This window comes from Triticum urartu, chromosome 4A, assembly GCF_056163025.1.
Source record: "Triticum urartu cultivar PI428250 chromosome 4A, HENAU_Tu73, whole genome shotgun sequence".
Classification (NCBI taxonomy): domain Eukaryota; kingdom Viridiplantae; phylum Streptophyta; class Magnoliopsida; order Poales; family Poaceae; genus Triticum; species Triticum urartu.
The window spans coordinates 14793047-14818668 of NC_141876.1; the positions used below are offsets into that span (position 1 = coordinate 14793047).

At 44.9% G+C, this 25622-nt stretch overlaps 1 protein-coding gene across 1 annotated transcript; it reads left to right on the forward strand.

The window, feature by feature from the left end:
• Positions 1 to 22354: 22354 nt before the first annotated feature.
• Positions 22355 to 25231, forward strand: LOC147974455 (putative beta-D-xylosidase 7). The gene is made up of 2 exons (XM_087517495.1): positions 22355 to 22828; positions 23115 to 25231. The coding sequence occupies exons 1-2, from the start codon at positions 22433 to 22435 to the stop codon at positions 25026 to 25028; spliced, it is 2310 nt and encodes a 769-aa protein (XP_087373621.1). The 5' UTR covers positions 22355 to 22432; the 3' UTR covers positions 25029 to 25231.
• Positions 25232 to 25622: the final 391 nt, after the last annotated feature.

The following is a 25622-nucleotide window of genomic DNA, read 5'->3' on the forward strand; positions in this document are numbered from 1 at the left end:
AAGTAGGTCTGCTGCCGTTCATGACTGATGAAGAGCACTGGAACGAAGAGCTTCTGCTTCAGTTTTATGCCACTCTCCATATCAAAGGATACAACAAAGATCCGAAGACTTGGATCCTGGAGTGGATGACCGGAAATGTCCATCATGAAGCCAATGCATTTGATATCATTGAGCTCACCATCCTGCCCACTCCAGGCGAATTCTTCGAGGAAGGCTGCCAACCACATTCTGAAGCTATTGAGAGTATTTTCCAGAGACCTGAACCAAATATGAGTCAGATGCTCTCAATGATGAAGCCATTGCCTCAGGATGCACCCTATCCAACTGAGTTCTTCGTTGAAGACCTAGAGTACCTGCCCAGGACCATATATCACATTATCCGGCGGACTCTCTGGCCCATTAAGGGACACTCTCCACATGCCAAAATTGAGGGTGCAATGAAGACTCTCATATTCTATATCATGCATGGCAAATGCTTCAACGCACAGGATCTTTTCATAAGACAACTTGCAGCGTCAGGCTCGGACTTATTTGGTCTAAAAATCTATGCCCCTTGGGTGATGAGGCTGATCAAACTACACTCTACAATTTCGTATCAGCCCTCAGCCCGAAACCATTGCATCTTCCTGCCAGATGTGGATATCTCTGCTGAAGCAATATACCCTGAGCCTGCCAAGCAACCAATAAGTCTTCAGAATGCCGAACACCAGAGCTTCACGCAGAATGTTGAAGGTGTTGAAGCCATGTCTAGAGTCTATCCGATGGCTGGCACTACACGTGCACCAGCATCAACTGAAGCCACAGATAGCACAAACGCTCCAAGACCCAAGAAGCGTGCTCGTGTCCTCACTGACCGAGAGCTTCTTGTGGCCCTTCACCAAAAGCAAGATAGGCATCACGACTGGCTGAAACGTCAGATGAAGAGCCTCTTGGTGGATGTCAATCGTCTTCGAAACCTGGCCACTAAGAATGCCTTCGTTACACATGAGACTTGCCATCGTACGTGGAAAGGGCTCTCAATGATCTGCACTGAAGCTGAACTTGAAGAGGATGGCTTCACAGAGCGCTTCAAATTTGACACCACACCCCCTAGGAGGGCTGTGATGCGCAACACACCGTCACTTGAAGACTCTGAGTTTGCCTCATCTGCTGCCACCGTCACTGCAAGGATCATTGATGAAGATGATGATGCTACTTCACCACCACCTGCTTCAGCACCTCAAAGCTCAGCACCGCCAAACAACTCCACCGACCCTGCTGCGCCTAGGAACGCGTAGAAAACTCTATGTCTTCAAACCTTTTTGGTCATTCCTGACAAAAGGGGGAGAAGCATATGATGTTTATAGTCTTCAAGTGGGTCAACATGGGCGGGTGCCTTGTTTTGTTATACTTTGCTTCGTGTTTACAACTCTTATTTTTGCTTCATTTGGTTCTTTTGAGTTGTAAACACTAAAACTCGATGGTCGTCTGCTACTTGTTTACCACTCTATTTGCGAAGATAAATTCCGCATGTGCGACGATAAATTCCGCACTCACCTCATTCTGCAGACGTCCATTTTCCATTATGCATGTCATTATCTTCATATACTCTCACATGCATAGTGGATTGTCATCATAAGCTGAAGCTGATCTCCACAAGTACAACCTGCCATGTGCATTTGCATTCCAAAAGCAAATTAACTTATATGCACATCTTCAGGGGGAGCTCTTGCAACTTATGAAGACAATTCCTTTACAAACTTCACACTTTATATTCCCCGTTGAAAACTTCAACTAGTTTGTCATCAATCACCAAAAAGGGGGAGATTGTAAGTGCATCTAGTGCCACCCCTAGTTGGTTTTGGAGTATTGACGACAAACCTAGTTGAGGGACTAATGTGTTTGTGAGAATTGCAGGAAAACACAGGTAGAAGTTCCTCATTGATTCGGTTTTACTACCAGAGATGACCCCTAAAAATGTATGAAGACACTGAAGACAAAGGTGGTATATGAAGATATTCACATTGAAGACTATGACAAAACAAGACACGTTATGAAGCCTATGGAACTCGAAGACTTAGATCTTTCGTAGTTCTTTTTATTTTGTGTTGAGTCATAGGAACCACCGTACTGTTAAGTGGGGTCCAGGAGAACCAGTCAGAATGACTGAAGTGATGCCTAAATCAAAAACCTATGTCTTCGAGTGAAGACAATGAGAGCGAATCTTGTCCAGAGCCGGACAAGTCAGCTTTGCTTGCAGCCCAAGTAAAGTTGTCATGAGAGTTCGAAATCTGACCGTTGAGACACGTGTCAGTTCCTTAGTGACCCAGGGTCATTTCGGACAAATCAGGTCGGGTTGCCAAGTGGCTATAAATAGCTCACCCCCACAACCATAAACGGTTGGCTGCTCAGATTTTAGTGCACGGCTTTTGTCGTTGAGAGCAACCCACCTCGAAGCCTTTGAGAGAAAATTCCTAGTGAGGAGAAAAGCCCTAACCACCCAGAGCCAGAGTAAATTGGGCATCACTTGAGTTTTCTTGTCTGTGTGATCTGAAGACTTATTACACTTGAGGACTGTGAATTATCCAGACGGTTAGGCGTCGCGTTCAGAGCATCCAAGAGACATTGTGGATTGCCAGTGAACAAAGTCTGTGAAGGTTTGGGAGTCTACCTTGAAGACTTACCAGAGTGATTGGGCGAGGACTAAGTGACCTTAGCTCAAGGAGAATACGGTGAGGACTTGGTGTCCTGAACTGTGTGTTCAGGACTGGGTGTCCGGGACTGTGTGTCCTAAGGTTTAAATACCTAGCCGCTCCAACCAGACGTACAGTTGTCACAGCAACTGGAACTGGTCCAACATATCATTGTCTTCAACGAGTCACTGGTTTCATCTTCACTTCCTTCTCTTGTTGTTACTCATTGTGAAGTCACTGCATGCTTGCTTTATCATTTGTCTTCACAACGTGAATGCATGATCTGTTTGGCTTCATAACTTCTTCCTACTTGATCCTTATTACACTGAAGCTGTTTGTCACTATGCTTTCACTCTAATGAATACATGACCATGGCTGGCCTAGTGTAATCTAACTTCCGCTGCATAGTAATAGGCATAATCTTCACTGTTTGTCTTCATAACTCCCAAGTTTTGAAGACTTCCATAAAAATCGTCTATTCACCCCCCTCTAGTCGATATAACGCACTTTCAGGGTTGTCAATCCCTACACGGCCACTTACGAGAGTGAGATCTGATAGATATGATAAGATAATATTTTTGGTATTTTTGTGATAAAGATGCAAAGTAAAATAAAGGCAAAGTAAAAAGCAAAGGAAATAACTAAGTAGTAAGAGATTAATATGATAAAGATGACCCGGGGGCCATAGGTTTCACTAGTGGCTTCTCTCGAGAGCGTAAGTATTCTATGGTGGGTGAACAAATTACTGTTGAGCAATTGACAGAATTGAGCATAGTTATGAGAATATCTAGCTATGATCATGTATACAGGCATCATGTCCGAGACAAGTAGACCGACTCCTGCCTGCATCTACTACTATTTCTCCACTCATCGACCGCTATCCAGCATGCATCTAGAGTATTAAGTTAAAAACAGAGTAACGCCTTAAGCAAGATGACATGATCTAGAGTATTGATACGTCCATTTTGCATCATGCTTTTATATCGATATTTATTGCATTATGGGCTGTTATTACACATTATGTCACAAATACTTATGCCTATTCTCTCTTATTTTACAAGGTTTCTATAAAGGGGGAGAATGCCGGCAGCTGGGATTCTGGGATGGAAAAGGAGCAAATATTAGAGACCTATTCTACACAGCTCCAAAAGTCCTGAAACTTCACGGAAGACGTTTTCCAAATATATAAAAAATACTGAGAGTAAGAACTTCACCAGGGGGGGCACACCCTGCCCACGAGGGTGGGGGGCGCGCCCTACCCCCCTAGGCGCGCCCCCTACCTCGTGGCCCCCCTGGTGGCCCTCCGGTGGCCATCTTCTGCTATATGAAGTCTTTCAATGGGGAAAAAATAACAAGCCATCTTCTCAGACGAAACTCCGCCACCACGAGGCAGAACCTTGGCGGAACCAATCTAGGGCTCTGGCGGAGCTGTTCTGCCGGGGAAACTTCCCTCCCGGAGGAGGAAATCATCGCCATCGTCATCACCAATGCTCCTGTCATCGGGAGAGGGCAATCTCCATCAACATCTTCATCAGCACCATCTCCTCTCAAAACCCTAGTTCATCTCTTGTATCCAATTCTTGTCTCCAAGACTGGGATTGGTGCTAGTAGGTTGCTAGTAGTGTTAATTACTCCTTGTAGTTGATGCTAGTTGGTTTAATTGGTGGAAGATCATATGTTCAGATCCTATATGCATATTAATACCCCTCTGATTATGAACATGGTTATGCTTTGTGAGTAGTTACGTTTGTTCCTGAGGACATAGGAGAAGTCTTGCTATTAGTATTCATGTGAATTTGGTATTCGTTCGATATTTTGATGAGATGTATGTTGTCTCTCCTCTAATGGTGTTATGTGAACGTCGACTACATGAAACTTCACCATTATTTGGGTCTAGAGGAAGGCATTGGGAAGTAATAAGTAGATGATGGGTTGCTAGAGTGACAGAAGCTTAAACCCTAGTTTATGCGTTGCTTCGTAAGGGGCTGATTTGGATCCATATGTTTCATGCTATGGTTAGGTTTACCTTAATACTTTTGTTGTAGTTGCAGATGCTTGCAATAGAGGTTAATCATAAGTGGGATGCTTGTCCAAGTAAGGGCAGTATCCAAGCACCGGTCCACCCACATACCAAATTATCAAAGTACCGAACGCGAATCATATGAGCGTGATGAAAACTAGCTTGACGATATTCCCATGTGTCCTCGGGAGCGCTTTTCTCTATATAAGAGTTTGTCCAGGCTTGTCCTTTGCTACAAAAAGGATTGGGCCACCTTGCTGCACTTTTTTTTACTTTTGTTACTTGTTGCTCGTTACAAACTATCCTATCACAAAACTATCTGTTACCACTTATTTCAGTACTTGCAGAGAATACCTTGCTAGAAACCGCTTATCATTTCCTTCTGCTCCTCGTTGGGTTCGACACTCTTACTTATTGAAAGGACTATGATAGATCTGTTGGGGAACGTTGTAGAAAACAAAAAATTTCCTACGGTTTCACCAAGATCCATCTATGAGTTCATCTAGCAACGAGTGATCGGATTGCATCTACATACCTTTGTAGATCATGCGCGGAAGCGTTCAAAGAACGGGGATGAGGAAGTCGTACTCGACGTGATCCAAATCACCGGAGATCCTAGCGCCGAACGGACAGCACCTCCGCGTTCAACACACGTACGGTCAGCGTGACGTCTCCTCCTTCTTGATCCAGCAAGGGGGAAGGAGAGGTTGATGAAGATCCAGCAGCACGACGGCGTGGTGGTGGATGCAGGGGTCACCGCAGCAGGGCTTCGCCGTTCTACTACGAGAGGGAGAGGTGTATCACGGGAGAGGGAGGCGCCAAGACTCAAGGGTGCGGCTGCCCCTCCCTCCCCTCCCTTTATATAGGCTCCCCAAGGGGGGGCGCCGGCCCTAGGAGATGGGATCTCCTAGGGGGGGCGGCGGCCAAGGGTGGAGTGGCCCCCAAGGCAAGTGGGCCCCCCACCCTAGGGTTTCCAACCCCAGGCGCAGGGGGTGGGCCAAGGGGGGCACACCAGCCCACTATGGGCTGGTTCCCCTCCCCACTTCAGCCCATGGGGCCCTCCGGGATGGGTGGTCCCACCCGGTGGACCCCCGGGACCCATCCGGTGGTCCCGGTACAATACCGGTGACCCCCGAAACTCTCCCGATGGCCAAAACTACACTTCCTATATATAATTCTTCACCTCCGGACCATTCCGGAACTCCTCATGATGTCCGGGATCTCATCCGGGACTCTGAACAACTTTCGGGTTACTGCATATTATATCTCTACAACCCTAGCGTCACCGAACCTTAAGTGTGTAGACCCTACGGGTTCGGGAGACATGTAGACATGACCGAGATGGCTCTCTGGTCAATAACCAACAGCGGGATCTGGATACCCATGTTGGCTCCCACATGCTCCTCGATGATCTCATCGGATGAACCATGATGTCGAGGATTCAAGCAACCCCGTATACAATTCCCTTTGTCAATCGGTACGTTACTTGCCCGAGATTCGATCGTCGGTATCCCAATACCTCGTTCAATCTCGTTACCGGCAAGTCACTTTACTCGTACCGTAATGCATGATCCTGTGACCAGACACTTGGTCACTTTGAGCTCATTATGATGATGCATTACCGAGTGGGCCCAGAGATACCTCTCCATCATACGGAGTGACAAATCCCAGTCTTGATCCGTGTCAACCCAACAGACACTTTCGGAGATACCCGTAGTATACCTTTATAGTCACCCAGTTATGTTGTGACGTTTGGTACACCCAAAGCACTCCTACGGTATCCGGGAGTTACACGATCTCATGGTCTAAGGAAAAGATACTTGACATTGGAAAAACTCTAGCAAACGAACTATACGATCTTGTGCTTATGTTTAGGATTGGGTCTTGTCCATCACATCATTCTCCTAATGATGTGATCTCGTTATCAATGACATCCAATGTCCATAGTCAGGAAACCATGACTATCTATTGATCAATGAGCTAGTCAACTAGAGGCTTACTAGGGACATGTTGGTGTCTATGTATTCACACATGTATTACGATTTCCGGATAACACAATTATAGCATGAATAAAAGACAATTATCATGAACAAGGAAATATAATAATAATCCTTTTATTATTGCCTCTAGGGCATATTTCCAACAGTCTCCCACTTGCACTAGAGTCAATAATCTAGTTACATTGTGATGAATCGAACACCCATAGAGTTCTGGTGTTGATCATGTTTTGCCCTAGGAAGAGGTTTAGTCAACGGATCTGCTACATTCAGGTCCGTATGTACTTTACAAATATCTATGTCTCCATCTTGAACATTTTCACGAATGGAGTTGAAGCGACGCTTGATGTGCCTGGTCTTCTTGTGAAACCTGGGCTCCTTGGCAAGTGCAATAGCTCCTGTGTTGTCACAGAAGAGTTTGATCGGCCCCGACGCATTGGGTATGACTCCTAGGTCGGTGATGAACTCCTTCACCCAAATTGCTTCATGCGCTGCCTCCTAGGCTGCCATGTACTCCGCTTCACATGTAGATCCCGCCACGACGCTCTGCTTGCAACTGCACCAGCTTACTGCCACACCATTCAAAATATACACGTATCCGGTTTGTGACTTAGAGTCATCTAGATCTGTGTCGAAGCTAGCGTCGATGTAACCCTTTACGACGAGCTCTTTGTCACCTCCATAAACGAGAAACATTTCCTTAGTCCTTTTCAGGTACTTCAGGATATTCTTGACCGATGTCCAATGTTCCTTGCCAGGATTACTTTGGTACCTACCTACCAAACTTACGGAAAGGTTTACATCAGGTCTGGTACACAGCATGGCATACATAATAGAACCTATGGCTGAGGCATAGGGGATGACACTCATCTCTTCTATATCTTCTGCCATGGTCGAACATTGAGCTGAGCTCAATTTCACACCTTGCAACACAGGCAAGAACCCCTTCTTAGACTGATCCATATTGAACTTCTTCAATATCTTATCAAGGTATGTGCTTTGTGAAAGACCTATGAGGCGTCTTAATCTATCTCTATAGATCTTGATGCCTAATATATAAGCAGCTTCTCCAAGGTCCTTCATTGAAAAACTCTTATTCAAGTAGGCCTTAATGCTGTCCAAAAGCTCTATATCATTTCCCATCAAAAGTATGTCATCTACATATAATATGAGAAATGCTACAGAGCTCCCACTCACTTTCTTGTAAACGCGGGCTTCTCCATAAGTCTGCATAAACCCAAACGCTTTGATCATCTCATCAAAGCGAATGTTCCAACTCCGAGATGCTTGCACCAGCCCATAAATCGAGCGTTGGAGCTTGCACACCTTGTCAGCATTCTTAGGATCGACAAAACCTTCCGGCTGCATCATATACAATTCTTCCTTAAGGAAACCATTAAGGAATGCCGTTTTGATGTCCATTTGCCATATCTCATAATCATAAAATGCGGCAATTGCTAACATGATTCAGACGGACTTCATCTTCACTACCGGTGAGAAAGTCTCATCGTAGTCAACCCCTTGAACTTGTCGATAACCCTTAGCGACAAGCCAAGCTTTATAGATGGTCACATTACCATCCGCGTCTGTATTCTTCTTCAAGATCCATTTATTTTCTATGGCTCGCCGCTCAACGGGCAAGTCAGTCAAAGTCCATACTTTGTTTTCATACATGGATCCTATCTCGGATTTCATGGCTTCCAGCCATTTGTTGGAATCCGGGCCCGCCATCGCTTCTTCATAGTTCGAAGGTTCACCGTTGTCTAACAACATGATTTCTAAGACAGGGTTGCCGTACCACTCTGGTGCGGAACGTGTCCTTGTGGACCTACGAAGTTCAGTAGCAACTTGATCTGAAGTTTCATGATCATCATCATTAACTTCCTCTCTAGTCGGTGCAGGCACCTCAGGAACATTTCCGTGAGTTGCGCCATTTTCCGGTTCAAGAGGTAATACTTCATCAAGTTCTACTTTCCTCCCACTTACTTCTTTCGAGAGAAACTCCTTCTCTAGAAAGGATCCATTCTTGGCAACAAAGATCTTGCCTTCGGATCTGAGGTAGAAGGTATACCCAATAGTTTCTTTAGGGTATCCTATGAAGACGCATTTTTCCGACTTGGGTTCGAGCTTTTCAGGTTGAAGTTTCTTGACATAAGCATCGCATCCCCAAACTCTTAGAAACGACAGCTTAGGTTTCTTCCCAAACCATAACTCATACGGTGTCGTCTCAATGGATTTTGACGGAGCCTTATTTAAAGTGAATGCGGCAGTCTCTAAAGCATAGCCCCAAAAAGATAGCGGTAAATCGGTAAGAGACATCATAGATCGCACCATATCTAATAGAGTGCGATTACGACATTCGGACACACCATTACGCTGAGGTGTTCCAGGCGGCATTAGTTGTGAAACTATTCCACATTTTCTTAAGTGTGTGCCAAATTCGTGACTCAAGTATTCTCCCCCACGATCTGATCGCAAGAACTTGATTTTCCTATCACGTTGATTCTCAACCTCACTCTGAAATTCCTTGAACTTTTCAAAGGTCTCAGACTTGTGTTTCATTAAGTAGACGTACCCATATCTACTCAAGTCATCAGTGAGGGTGAGAACATAACGATAGCCACCGCGAGCCTCAACACTCATTGGACCGCACACATCAGTATGTATGATTTCCAATAAGTTGGTTGCTCGCTCCATTGTTCCTGAGAACGGAGTCTTGGTCATTTTACCCATGAGGCATGGTTCGCATGTGTCAAATGATTCGTAATCAAGAGACTCTAAAAGTCCATCTACATGGAGCTTCTTCATGCGTTTGACACCTATGTGACCAAGGCGGCAGTGCCACAAGTATGTGGGACTATCATTATCAACCTTACATCTTTTGGTACTCACACTATGAATATGTGTAGCATTACGCTCGAGATTCATTAAGAATAAACCATTCACCATCGGAGCATGACCATAAAACATATCTCTCATATAAATAGAACAACCATTATTCTCGGATTTAAATGAGTAGCCATCTCGTATTAAACGAGATCCTGATACAATGTTCATGCTCAAACTTGGCACTAAATAACAATTATTGAGGTTCAAAACTAATCCCGTAGGTAAATGTAGAGGTAGTGTGCCGACGGCGATCACATCGACCTTGGAACCATTCCCGACGCGCATCGTCACCTCGTCCTTCGCCAGTCTCCGCTTATTCCGCAGCTCCTGCTTTGAGTTACAAATGTGAGCAACTGCACCGGTATCAAATACCCAAGAGCTACTACGAGTACTGGTAAGGTACACATCAATTACATGTATATCACATATACCTTTCGTTTTGCCGGCCTTCTTGTCCGCTAAGTATTTGGGGCAGTTCCGCTTCCAGTGACCACTTTCCTTGCAATAAAAGCACTCAGTCTCGGGCTTGGGTCCATTCTTTGGCTTCTTCCCGGCAGCTTGCTTGCCGGGTGTGGCAACTCCCTTGCCGTACTTCTTGAAGTTCTTCTTACCCTTGCCTTTCTTGAACTTAGTGGTTTTATTCACCATCAACACTTGATGTTCCTTTTTGACTTCTACCTCTGCTGATTTCAGCATTGTAAATACTTCAGGAATGGTCTTTTCCATCCCCTGCATATTGAAGTTCATCACAAAGCTCTTGTAGCTCGGTGGAAGCGACTGAAGGATTCTGTCAATGACCGCGTCATCCGGGAGATTAACTCCCAACTGAGTCAAGCGGTTATGTAACCCTGACATAGTGAGTATGTGCTCACTGACAGAACTATTTTCCTCCATCTTACAGCTGAAGAACTTGTCGGAGACTTCATATCTCTCGACCCGGGCATGAGCTTGAAAAACCATTTTCAGCTCTTCGAACATCTCATATGCTCCGTGCCTCTCAAAATGTTTTTGGAGCCCCGGTTCTAAGCTGTAAAGCATGCCGCACTGAACGAGGGAGTAATCATCGGTACGTGTCTGCCAAGCGTTCATAACGTCTTGTTCTGTAGGGAGAACAGGTGCTTCACCTAGCGGTGCTTGTAGGACATAATCTTTCTTGGCAGCTATGAGGATGATCCTCAGGTTCCGGACCCAGTCCGTATAGTTGCTGCCATCGTCTTTCAGCTTGGTTTTCTCTAGGAACGCATTGAAGTTGAGGACAACGTTGGCCATTTGATCTACAATACATGTTGTAAAGATTTTAGACTAAGTTCATGATAATTAAGTTCATCTAATCAAATTATTCAATGAACTCCCACTTAGATAGACATCCCTCCAGTCATCTAAGTATACCATGATCCGAGTTAACTAGGCCGTGTCTGATCATCACGTGAGACGGACTAGTCAACATCGGAGAACATCTTCATGTTGATCGTATCTTCTATACGACTCATGCTCGACCTTTCGGTCTTCTCTGTTCCGAGGCCATGTCTGTACATGCTAGGCTCGTCAAGTCAACCTAAGTGTTTGCATGTGTAAATCTGTCTTACACCCGTTGTATGTGAACGTTGGAATCTATCACACCCGATCATCACATGGTGCTTCGAAACAACGAACTGTCGCAACGGTGCACAGTTAGGGGGGACACTTTCTTGAAATTATTATGAGGGATCATCTTATTTACTACCGTCGTTCTAAGTAAACAAGATGCAAAAACATGATAAACATCACATGCAATCAAATAATAATAGTGACATGATACGGCCAATATCACATAGCTCCTTTGATCTCCATCTTGGGGCTCCATGATCATCTTGTCACCGGCATGACACCATGATTTCCATCATCATGATCTCCATCATCGTGTCTCCATGAAGTTGCTCGCCAACTATTACTTCTACTACTATGGCTAACACGTTTAGCAATAAAGTAAAGTAATTTACATGGCGTTTCTCAATGACACGCAGGTCATACAAAAAATAAAGACAACTCCTATGGCTCCTGCCGGTTGTCATACTCATCGACATGCAAGTCGTGATTCCTATTACAATAGCATGAACATCTCATACATCACATATATATCATTCATCATTCATCACAACTTTGGCCATATCACATCACAAAACACTTGCTGCAAAAACAAGTTAGACGTCCTCTAATTGTTGTTGCAAGTTTTATGTGGCTGCAATAGGGTTCTAGCAAGAACGTTTTCTTACCTACGTGAAAGCCACAACGTGATTTGTCAACTTCTATTTACCCTTCATAAGGACCCTTTTCATCGAATCCGCTCCAACTAAAGTGGGAGAGACAGACACCCGCCAGCCACCTTATGCAACTAGTGCATGTCAGTCGGTGGAACCGGTCTCACGTAAGCGTACGTGTAAGGTTGGTCCGGGCCGCTTCATCCCACAATACCGCTGAAGAAAAATAAGACTAGTAGCGGCAAGAAAGTTGACAACATCTACGACCACAACAAATTGTGTTCTACTCGTGCAAAGAGAACTACGCATAGACCTAGCTCATGATGCCACTGTTGGGGAACGTTGCAGAAAACAAAAATTTTCCTACGGTTTCACCAAGATCCATCTATGAGTTCATCTAGCAACGAGTGATCGGATTGCATCTACATACCTTTGTAGATCACGCGCGGAAGCATTCAAAGAACGGGGATGAGGAAGTCGTACTCGACGTGATCCAAATCACCGGAGATCCTAGCGCCGAACGGACGGCACCTCCGCGTTCAACACACGTACGGTCAGCATGACGTCTCCTCCTTCTTGATCCAGCAAGGGGGAAGGAGAGGTTGATGAAGATCCAGCAGCACGACGGCGTGGTGGTGGATGCAGGGGTCACCGCAGCAGGGCTTCGCCGTTCTACTACGAGAGGGAGAGGTGTATCACGGGAGAGGGAGGCGCCAAGACTCAAGGGTGTGGCTGCCCCTCCCTCCCCTCCCTTTATATAGGCTCCCCAAGGGGGGGCGCCGGCCTTAGGAGATGGGATCTCCTAGGGGGGGCGGCGGCCAAGGGTGGAGTGGCCCCCAAGGCAAGTGGGCCCCCCACCCTAGGGTTTCCAACCCCAGGCGCAGGGGGTGGGCCAAGGGGGGCACACCAGCCCACTATGGGCTGGTTCCCCTCCCCAATTCAGCCCATGGGGCCCTCCGGGATGGGTGGTCCCACCCGGTGGACCCCCGGGACCCATCCGGTGGTCCCGGTACAATATCGGTGACCCCCGAAACTCTCCCGATGGCCAAAACTACACTTCCTATATATAATTCTTCACCTCCGGACCATTCCGGAACTCCTCATGATGTCTGGGATCTCATCCGGGACTCTGAACAACTTTCGGGTTACTGCATATTATATCTCTACAATCCTAGCGTCACCGAACCTTAAGTGTGTAGACCCTACGGGTTCGGGAGACATGTAGACATGACCGAGATGGCTCTCTGGTCAATAACCAACAGCGGGATCTGGATACCCATGTTGGATCCCACATGCTCCTCGATGATCTCATCGGATGAACCATGATGTCGAGGATTCAAGCAACCCCGTATACAATTCCCTTTGTCAATCGGTACGTTACTTGCCCGAGATTCGATCATCGGTATCCCAATACCTCGTTCAATCTCGTTACCGGCAAGTCACTTTACTCGTACCGTAATGCATGATCCTGTGACCAGACACTTGGTCACTTTGAGCTCATTATGATGATGCATTACCGAGTGGGCCCAGAGATACCTCTCCATCATACGGAGTGACAAATCCCAGTCTTGATCCGTGTCAACCCAACAGACACTTTCGGAGATACCCGTAGTATACCTTTATAGTCACCCAGTTATGTTGTGACGTTTGGTACACCCAAAGCACTCCTACGGTATCCGGGAGTTACACGATCTCATGGTCTAAGGAAAAGATACTTGACATTGGAAAAACTCTAGCAAACGAACTATACGATCTTGTGCTTATGTTTAGGATTGGGTCTTGTCCATCACATCATTCTCCTAATGATGTGATCTCGTTATCAATGACATCCAATGTCCATAGTCAGGAAACCATGACTATCTATTGATCAACGAGCTAGTCAACTAGAGGCTTACTAGGGACATGTTGGTGTCTATGTATTCACACATGTATTACAATTTCCGGATAACACAATTATAGCATGAATAAAAGACAATTATCATGAACAAGGAAATATAATAATAATCCTTTTATTATTGCCTCTAGGGCATATTTCCAACAAGATCCCCTATACTTGTGGGTCATCACGTATCAACGGGCTATGGAGATGCCCATCAATAGATATCAATGTGAGTGAGTAGGGATTGCCATGCAACGGATGCACTAGAGCTATAAGTATATGAAAGCTCAAAAAGAAACTAAGTGGGTGTGCATCCAACTTGCTTGCTCATGAAGACCTAGGGCATTTTGAGGAAGCCCATCATTGGAATATACAAGCCAAGTTCTATAATGAAAAATTCCCACTAGTATATGAAAGTGATAACATAGGAGACTCTCTATCATGAATATCATGGTGCTACTTTGAAGCACAAGTGTGGTAAAAGGATAGTAACATTGCCCCTTCTCTCTTTTTCTCTCATTTTTTTTATTTTGGCCTTTTCTCTTTTTTTATGGCCTCTTTTCTTTCTCTTTTTTTCGTCCGGAGTCTCATCCCGACTTGTGGGGGAATCATAGTCTCCATCATCCTTTCCTCACTGGGACAATGCTCTAATAATGATGATCATCACACTTTTATGTTCTTACAACTCGATACTTAGAACAAAATATGACTCTATATGAATGCCTCCGGCGGTGTATCGGGATATGCAATGACTCATGAGTGACATGTATGAAAGAATTATGAATGGTGGCTTTGCCACAAATACGATGTCGACTACATGATCATGCTAAGCAATATGACAATGATGGAGTGTGTCATAATAAACAGAACGGTGGAAAGTTGCATGGCAATATATCTCAGAATGGCTATGGAAATGCCATAATAGGTAGGTATGGTGGCTCTTTTGAGGAAGTTATATGGTGGGTGTATGATACCAGCGAAAGGTGCGCGGTATTAGAGAGGCTAGCAAAGGTGGAAGGGTGAGAGTGCGTATAATCCATGGACTCAACATTAGTCATAAAGAACTCATATACTTATTGCAAAAATCTACAAGTTATCAAAGCAAAGTATTACGCGCATGCTCCTAGGGGGATAGATTGGTAGAAAAAGACCATCGCTCGTCCCCGACCGCCACTCATAAGGAAGACAATCAAAAAATAAATCATGCTCCGACTTCATCACATAACGGTTCACCATACGTGCATGCTACGGGAATCACAGACTTTAACACAAGTATTCTTCAAATTCACAACTACTAAACTAGCACAACTTTAATATCACCATCTTCATATCTCAAAACAATTATCAAGCATCGAACTTCTCATAGTATTCGACACACTCATAAGAAAGTTTTATTATTGATCTTGTATACCAAGCATATTAGGATTTTAAGCAAATTACCATGCTATTTAAGACTCTCAAAATAATCTAAGTGAAGCATGAGAGATCAATAGTTTCTATAAAATAAATCCACCACCATGCTCTAAAAGGTATAAGTGAAGTACTAGAGCAAAACTACATAACTCAAAAGATATAAGCGAAGCACATAAAGTATTCTAACAAATTCCAAATCATGTATGGCTCTCTAAAAAGGCGTGTACAGCAAGGATGATTGTGGTAAACTAAAAAGTAAATACTCAAATCATACAAGACGCTCCAAGCAAAACACATATCATGTGGCGAATAAAAATATAGCTCCAAGTAAAGTTACCGATAGAAGTAGACGAAAGAGGGGATGCCTTCCGGGGCATCCCCAAGCTTTGGCTTTTAGGTGTCCTTAGATTATCTTGGGGGTGCCATGGGCATCCCCAAGTTTAGGCTCTTGCCACTCTTTGTTCCATAATCCATCAAATCTTTACCCAAAACTTGAAAACTTCACAACACAGAACTTAAAGTAGAAAATCTCGTGAGCTCCGTTAGCGAAAGAAAACAAAAGACCACTTCAAGGTACTGTAACGAACTCATTCTTTATTTATATTGGTGTTATACCTACTGTATTCCAACTTCTCTATGGTTTATAAACTATTTTACTAGCCATAGATTCATCAAAATAAGCAAACAACACACGAAAAACAGAATCTGTCAAAAACAGAACAGTCTGTAGTAATCTGTAGCTAGCGCAAGATATGGAACCCCAAAAATTCTGAAATAAATTTCTGGACGTGAGAAATTTATCTATTAATCATCTTCAAAAAGAATTAACTAAATATCACTTTCCAAATAAAAATGGCAGTAGTTCTCGTGAGAGCTAAAGTTTCTGTTTTTTACAGCAAGTGTAACAAGACTTTCCCCAAGTCTTCCCAACGGTTCTACTTGGCACAAACACTAATTAAACACAAAAAAACAACCAAAATATAGGCTAGATAAATTATTTATTACTAAACAGGAGCAAAAAGCAAGGAATAAAAATAAAATCGGGTTCCCTCCCAACAAGCGCTGTCGTTTAACGCCTCTAGCTAGGCATAACAAGCAAGGATAGATCTAGGTATTGTCATCTTTGGTACGCAATCCATAAGTGGTTCTCATAATAGATTCATAAGGTAATTTAATTTTCTTTCTAGGAAAGTGTTCCATGTCTTTCCTTAATGGAAATTGGAATCTAATATTTCCTTCCTTCATATCAATAATTGCACCAATCGTCCTAAGGAAAGGTCTACCAAGAATAATAGGACATGAAGGATTGCAATCTATGTCAAGAACAATAAAATCTACGGGCACATAATTCCTATTTGCAACAATAAGAACATCATTAATTCTTCCCATAGGTTTCTTAATAGTGAAATCCGCAAGGTGCAAGTTTAAAGAGCAATCATCAAAATCACAGAAACCTAACAAATCACACAAAGTCTTTGGAATCGTGGAAACACTAGCACCCAAATCACATAAAGCATAGCATTCATGATCTTTAATTTTAATTTTAATAGTTGGTTCCCACTCATCATAAAGTTTTCTAGGGATAGGAACTTCCAATTCAAGTTTTTCTTCATAAGATTGCATCAAGGCATCAACGATATGTTTAGTAAATGCTTTATTTTGACTGTAAGCATGAGGAGAATTTAGCACGGATTGTAACAAGGAAATACAATCAATCAAAGAGCAATTTTCATAGTTAAATTCCTTGAAATCCATAATAGTGGGTTTAGCAACATCTAGGGTTTTAATTTCTTCAATCCCACTTTTATCAATTTTAGCATCAAGATAAAAAAAATACGAATTCTTGGAATGCCTTCTAGGTAAAGGTGGATCATATTCAGTCCCATCATTATCAAGATTCATATTGCAAAACAAATATTTAATAGGGGACACATCAATAACTTTTAGATCTTCATCATTGTTTTCATAGGAACTAGAAGAACACGCTCTTATAAAGGCATCTTTCTTAGCACGCATCCTAGCGGTTCTTTCTTTGCACTCATCAATGAAAATTCTCATGGCTTTGAGAGACTCATTGATATCATGCTTAGGTGGAATAGATCTAAGTTTTAAAGAATCAACATCAAGAGAAACTCTATCAACGTTCCTAGCGAACTCATCAATCTTAAGCAATTTTTTTTCAATCAAAGTATTAAAATTCTTTTGCGAAGTAATAAATTCTTTAATATTAGATTCAAAATCAGAGGGCATCTTATTATAATTTCCATAAGAATTGTTGTAGGAATTACCATAATTATTAGAGGGGTTACTAGGATAACGCCTAGGATTGAAATTTCCTCTATACGCGTTGTTACCAAAATTGTTCCTACCAACAAAATTCACATCCATAGATTCATTATTATTCTCAATCAAAGTAGACAAGGGCATATCATTAGGATCAGAAGAAACACTCTTATTAGCAAATAATTTCATAAGTTCATCCATCTTTCCACTCAAAACATTAATTTCTTCTATCGCATGCACCTTTTTATTAGTAGATCTTTCAGTATGCCATTGAGAATAATTAACCATAATATTATCTAGGAGTTTAGTAGCTTCTCCTAAAGTGATTTCCATAAAAGTGCCTCCGCGGCAGAATCTAAAAGATTTCTAGAAGCAAAATTCAATCCGGCATAAAAAATTTGTATAATCATCCACAAATTTAAACCATGAATAGGGCAATTACGTATCATTGGTTTCATTCTCTCCCAAGCTTGTGCAACATGTTCATGATCAAGTTGCTTAAAATTCATAATGTCGTTTCTAAGAGAGATGATCTTAGCGGGAGGAAAATACTTAGAGATAAAAGCATCTTTGCACTTATTCCATGAATCAATACTATTCTTAGGCAAAGACGAAAACCAAGCTTTAGCATGATCTCTAAGTGAAAAAGGAAATAGCTTCAATTTAACAATACCATTATCCACATCTTTCTTCTTTTGCATATCACACAAATCAACGAAGCTATTTAGATGGGTAGCAGCATCTTCACTAGGAAGGCCGGAAAACAGATCTTTCATGACAAGATTTAGCAAAGCAGTATTAATTTCACAAGATTCAACATCGGTAAGAAGAGCAATCGGAGTGCTAATAAAATCATTGTTGTTGGTATTGGTGAAGTCACATAATTTAGTATTATCTTGAGCCATCATGACAAGCAAGCAAACTAACACACAAGCAAACAAAAAACAAGCGGGCAAACAGAGGTAAATAGAGAAAGAGATGGAGGATAGAGAGAGAGGGCGAATAAAACGGCAAGGGTGAAGTGGGGGAGAGGAAAACGAGAGGAAAATGGCAAATAATGTAATGCGGGAGATAAGGGTATGTGATGGGTACTTGGTATGTTGACTTTTGCGTAGACCTCCCCGGCAACGGCGCCAGAAATCCTTCTTGCTACCTCTTGAGCACTGCGTTGGTTTTCCCCGAAGAGGAAGGGATGATGCAGCAAAGTAGCGTAAGTATTTCCCTCAGTTTTTGAGAACCAAGGTATCAATCCAGTAGGAGGCTACGCGCGAGTCCCTCGTACCTGCACAAAACAAATAAATCCTCGCAACCAACGCGAATAGGGGTTGTCAATCCCTACACGGTCACTTACGAGAGTGAGATCTGATAGATATGATAAGATAATATTTTTGGTATTTTTGTGATAAAGATGCAAAGTAAAATAAAGGCAAAGTAAAAAAAGCAAAGGAAATAACTAAGTAGTAAGAGATTAATATGATAAAGATAGACCCGGGGGCCATAGGTTTCACTAGTGGCTTCTCTCGAGATCATAAGTATTCTACGGTGGGTGAACAAATTACTGTTGAGCAATGGACAGAATTGAGCATAGTTATAAGAATATCTAGGTATGATCATGTATATAGGCATCACGTCCGAGACAAGTAGACCGACTCCTGCCTGCATCTACTACTATTACTCCACTCATCGACCGCTATCCAGCATGCATCTAGAGTATTAAGATAAATACAGAGTAATGCCTTAAGCAAGATGACATGATGTAGAAGGATAAACTCATGCAATATGATAAAACCCAATCTTGTTATCCTCGATGGAAACAATACAATACGTGCCTTGCTGCCCCTACTGTCACTGGGAAAGGACACCGCAAGATTGAACCCAAAGCTAAGCACTTCTCCCATTGCAAGAAAGATCAATCTAGTAGGCCAAACCAAACTGATAATTCGAAGACACTTGCAAAGATAATCAATCATACATAAAAGAATTCAGAGAAGATTCAAATATTGTTCATAGATAGACTTGATCATAAACCCACAATTCATCGGTCTCAACAAACACACCGCAGAAAGAAGATTACATCAAATAGTTCTCCACAAGATAGGGGGAGAACATTGTATTGAGATCCAAAAAGAGAGAAGAAGCCATCTAGCTAATAACTATGGACCCGTAGGTCTGAGGTAAACTACTCACACTTCATCGGAGGGGCTATGGTGTTGATGTAGAAGCCCTCTCTGATCGATGCCCCCTCCGGCGGAGCTCCGGAACAGGCCCCAAGATGGGATCTCGTGGATACAGAAAGTTGCGGCGGTGGAATTAGGTTTTTGGCTCCGCGTCTGATCGTTTGGGGGTACGTAGGTATATATAGGAGGAAGGAGTACGTCCGTGGAGCAACAGGGGGCCCCACGAGGGTGGAGGGCGCGCCTGGGGGGGGGGGGTAGGCGCGCCCCTCGCCCCCCTACCTCGTGGCCTCCTCTTTTGTGTCTTGACGTAGGGTCCAAGTCTCCTGGGCCTTGTTCGTTGAGAAAATCACGTTCCCGAAGGTTTCATTCCGTTTGGACTCCGTTTGATATTCCTTTTCTTCGAAACCCTAAAACAGGCAAAAAATAGCAATTCTGGGCTGGGCCTCCGGTTAATAGGTTAGTCCCAAAAATAATATAAAAGTGGATAATAAAGCCCAATAATGTCCAAAACAGTAGATAATATAGCATGGAGCAATCAAAAATTATAGATACGTTGGAGACGTATCAATATTCTATGAAGATCTTTATCGGTCAATCCGCATAACAACATACGCTGTTCCCTTTGTCATTGGTATGTTACTTGCCCGAGATTCGATCGTCGGTATCTCAATACCTAGTTCAATCTCGTTACCGGCAAGTCTCTTTACATGTTCTGTAATACATAATCTCGCAACTAACTCATTAGTTACAATGCTTGCAAGGCTTATAGTGATGTGCATTACCGAGTGGGACCAGAGATACCTCTCCGACAATCGGAGTGACAAATCCTAATCTTGATTTATGCCAACTCAACAAGTACCATTGGAGACACCTGTAGAGCACCTTTATTATCACCCAGTTACGTTGTGACGTTTCATAGCACACAAAGTGTTCCTGCGGTAATCGGGAGTTGCATAATCTCATAGTCATAGGAACATGTATAAGTTATGAAGAAAGCAATAACAGAAAACTAAATGATCAAGTGCTAAGCTAACGGAATGGGTCAAGTCAATCACATCATTAATCACATCATTCTTTAATGATGTGATCCCTTTAATCAAATGACAACTCATGTTTATGGTTAGGAAACATAACCATCATTGATTCAACGAGCTAGTCAAGTAGAGGCAAACTAGTGACACTCTGTTTGTCTATGTATTCACACATGTACTAAGTTTCCGGTTAATACAATTCTAGCATGAATAATAAACATTTATCATGATATAAGGAAATATAAATATCAACTTTATTATTGCCTCTAGGGCATATTTCTTTCAGTTAATACATAAATCAATGGGCTCTGTCAAGTTAGCTATAGGTTGTGTCGTATCTATAATTTCTACATAAGGCCCTAACATTTAGCAAAGCTCTTTGCAAGGCAATACCGACGATGTCCACTTAGCCTTTTCTAAGCGGGACGGAATGAAACGACCATAATAATGACACTTAGTGTCTACTCTTGATTCAACACACAATCACTGTAGTGTTTGAGTGGATCATGCTATCTCCTCTCGAACCATAATAGACTAGTATTATTGTTTTATCATTGAATCATTTTTGTCTATTTTTTCATCTAACATTGTTAAATTGCATGTAAAAAGACAGTTTTGCCCCTCGTATAATATGAACTGGTCATCTGGAATACGTCGATGAGCTGTCGACTACAGTACACGCCCCGTCCCTGTGGTCGAGCTTCTCGGCCGCACGTCCTGGCAAGAGGCAACCTGGGCAAGGCGTCGCGCACGTCTTTGCCAGACAGCAAGATACCCCTGACCAAAATGGACTCAAACGGATTCCACTCCATACACAAGGACCAGCTCGTGGACTCGGTCAACACGCGCACATGCAGGGTGCAAGTGCAATGGTGCCGTGCTCCGCATGCCTCCGCCTACTCGAGAGCCTTTCTATTTAGATTCGGTAGCGAGCTGCCCCACTCGTTGTATCACATATCACATGAGGGGCAAAAACGTCTTTTCAGGTGTCATTTAACACACTTAAGGCTTAAAATGGACAAAAGTGTCATAAAGGGCATAAAATTTAGACGCATTGTTAGATAGGGAAGAAATTTTTTTGCAGTGTTAAATAGGGCAAAAAGTTTTAAGACAGTGTTAAATAAGGAATTCTCTCCTTATAAAATGGCAGAATATTAATGCCATGCACATATATATGTAGTTGGATTCTCATTAATAAAAATGAAATCCTCCTATTCAAATCAGCATATCCCCGTGTAGAAATGAAAAACATTTAGAATTTTTTTAGATAAAGGAAAAACATTTAGATTCGCAAAAACAAATAAATTAGATGAGTTGCAGATACGGCCGATATGCACATATATCTATGTAATAGATGTGCGGCCCGGTTTGTTGCCACATTTGGGCCCGGTTCAGATTTGAACATCTCATTTAACTTCACATCACCCTCTTGCATATATTTGGCAGAATATTAATGTCATGCATATATATAGTTGGATTCTCATTAATAGAACAGAAATGAAATCCTCAGTACTATTCAAATCTGCATATCCCCGCGTAGGATATATACTCACTATTAATAGTGTATATATAATTTCAAAAAAATTAATAGTATATATATAGAAATAATGTCCAATTAATGTCCAGTAGAAATACACACAATCCTACCATTTTATATTTGAAGGAGAAAATTAGTGCCATATATTCGTAATTAAAGATATCCCATCAATGTGAAAACACACATGCGAGTCGGAAAAGCTATATAAGCAGCTGCCATTCTCCTGAATTCTCACATCCCATCTTCTCTCTCTGTACTCGTCCATTAACAATTTTCTCCTGAAAGCTGAAGCTCGCCATGGGCGGCTCAGCCGGCATAGTCGTGCTCATGGCGACGATCACGGCGCTGCTGTGCATGGGGGCGGCGGCCGGTGGCCAGCCGCCGTTCTCGTGCTGGCCGGGGGCGCCGTACGTCCGTTTCTGCGACCAGCGGCTGCCGGTGGAGCAGCGCGCGGCGGACCTGGTGGCGCGGCTGACGCTGGCGGAGAAGGTGTCGCAGCTGGGCGACGTGGCGGCGGCGGTGCCGCGGCTGGGCGTGCCGGCGTACAAGTGGTGGTCGGAGGGGCTGCACGGGCTGTCCATGTGGGGCAAGGGCATGCACTTCACCGGCGCCGTCCAGCACGTCACCAGCTTCCCGCAGGTGCTGCTCACCGCCGCCTCCTTCGACGAGAGGATCTGGTACTTCATCGGCCAGGTATGCACGCACGTAGCCGCCGTTCATGTACACTTCATCTTCGTATCTGCGAGATCTTCATCGATACAAGTAGCGCATCTTCTCTCTGATTTTTTTACATGGTCATTAATTTAATAAATATAAGGTGATTATTATATTTATATGAACAGTGTTGCTAAATCTTAGTCGACCTGAGACTCGATATTATATTCATGAGATCTTGCGTAGAGATTCGTGCAATTTTTTCTTTTTATGTAGATGCGATAATTGGTCATCGGGTTATAATTGTACATGGTATGGTGTGTAGGCGATCGGCGTGGAGGCGCGGGCGTTGTACAACATCGGGCAGGCGGAGGGGCTCACCATCTGGTCGCCGAACGTGAACATCTACCGGGACCCGCGGTGGGGGCGCGGCCACGAGACCCCCGGCGAGGACCCGATCACGGTGAGCAAGTACGCCGTCGCCTTCGTGAGGGGCCTGCAGGGGCCCTCGCCGACGACGCTGCAGACCTCGGCGTGCTGCAAGCACGCCACCGCCTACGACCTGGACGACTGGCGCGGCACCGTCCGCTACAACTTCAACGCCAGGGTGACCCCCCAGGACCTGGCCGATACCTTCAACCCGCCGTTCAGGAGCTGCGTGGGCGAAGGGCAGGCCAGCTGCGTCATGTGCGCCTACACCGCCGTCAATGGCGTCCCTGCCTGCGCCGACTATAACCTCCTCACCAAGACGTTCAGGGGGCAATGGGGGTTGAAAGGGTACGTGGCCTCTGACTGCGACGCGATTGCGCTGGTGCGCGACGGGCAGCACTTCAGGCCCACGCCGGAGGACACGGTGGCCACCACGCTCAAGGCCGGCATAGACATGAACTGCGGGAACTACACGCAGGTGCACGGCATGGCGGCGCTCCGGCAGGGGAAGATGACGGAGCGGGACGTGGACAGGACGCTCATCAACCTCTTCTCAGTGAGGATGCGGCTCGGGCACTTCAACGGCGACCCCCGGAGCAACCCGCTGTACGGGCACTTCGGCGCCAACGACGTGTGCTCTCCCGCCCACAAGAACCTGGCGCTCCATGCGGCAAAGAGCGGCATCGTCCTGCTCAAGAACGACGCCGGCACCCTCCCGCTCCGCCGGTGGACGGTCGGGTCGACCGCCGTCATCGGCCCCAACGCCAACGACCCCGGGGCGCTCCTCGGCAACTACTTCGGCCCGCCGTGCGAGACCATCACGCCACTCCTGGGGCTCAAGGGGTACGTCAAGGACGTAAGGTCCGAACCCGGGTGCATCGATACGGCGTGCTGGTCCGCTGCGACGGGCAAGGCGGTGGCGGTGGCGAGGTCGACGGACCACGTGATCCTGTTCATGGGGACGAGCCACGTGCAGGAGGAGGAAGGGCGGGACAGGACGAGCCTGCTGCTCCCCGGACAGCAGCAGAGCCTCATCGAAGCCGTGGCCCGCGCGGCGAAACGGCCGGTGATCCTGGTGCTTCTCACCGGCGGCCCGGTCGACGTGACGTTCGCGAAATTCAACCCCAAGATCGGTGCCATCGTGTGGGCCGGGTACCCCGGGCAGGCCGGCGGGCTTGCCATCGCCAACGTGCTCTTCGGAGAGCACAACCCCAGCGGCAGGCTGCCGGTGACGTGGTACCCCGAGGAGTACATGAGGGTGCCCATGACGGACATGCGGATGCGCGCCGACCCGGCCACCGGCTACCCCGGCCGTAGCTACCGCTTCTACCGGGGACCGGTCGTCTACAAGTTCGGCTACGGCCTCAGCTACTCCAGGTTCTCCCGCCGGCTGGCAGCCTCAGGACTGGCCGGGCATCAAAAGAGTCTGCTCGCCAGCCTGACCTCGACGCCAGCGGCGGACGGCGGCGCGAGCCACTACGACGTGGAGGAGATCGGGCCCGAGCGGTGCGAACAGCTCAAGTTCCCGGCGGTGGTCGAGGTGGAGAACCACGGTCCCATGGACGGAAATCACTCGGTGCTGATGTTCCTCCGGTGGCCCAACGCGACGGGTGGGCGCCCGGCGAGCCAGCTGGTTGGGTTCCAGAGCCAGCATCTGGAGGCCGGCGAGAAGGCTAGCCTGACGTTCGATGTCAGCCCGTGCGAGCACTTGAGCAGGGCGAGGGAGGACGGCAAGATGGTGATCGACGGAGCCTCACACTTCCTCTTTGTTGACGAGGACGACGAGGCCGAGATCAGCTTCGACGCCTGAATTAACCCTCCTTAGTTATTAGTCCGTTTTTGGCGGGGGGTAAAATATGAATTGCATAGCGGGTTGTTGCGGAGACACAATTAACCGCTGTCTCGAAGAGCTAATTGTTCCAGCAACATCAAGAAATGTTCGCCAGTTTAGTGTAGCTATGTAATGGAATTGTCTGTTTCTAAGTCCTCAATGAGAGTTTTTTACATGATCAATGAGATTCTTATTTCTGTCTCCATAATCTGGAATTGTTTTTCTTTTAGAAAACAGGCACAAGGGGCACACGTCTTTGAATTAATAAAGCCAGCATAGGCTAAGGTAGCACAACGTTAAGTTCTTACAAACCAAGCATAATAAAAGACAGAAATACATATCACGACTCCAACACGTGCGCTAACATAACTAAGGCCCCACAAGATCCGACTAAAGAGCTCCGCATAAAGCATAACACCTGTTGCCCAGGCCATGACCTTTTTGAAGGTTAAGAGCGAAGGCCAGACGATCCATGGCCGTTTGCCAAATGAATATACGCACTTTGAGGATGGCTGCAAGTAGCTAAAATTACGAATCATGTATTATTTGGGATTTAAAAAATTCAAATTTGAA

Bases quoted from the DNA above. Each gene is read 5' to 3' on its own strand.
- LOC147974455 (XM_087517495.1), top strand. From the start codon at position 22,433: ATGGGCGGCTCAGCCGGCATAGTCGTGCTCATGGCGACGATCACGGCG. The intron at 22,829-23,114 runs GTATGCACGCAC...TATGGTGTGTAG, and splicing joins TCTGGTACTTCATCGGCCAG to GCGATCGGCGTGGAGGCGCG.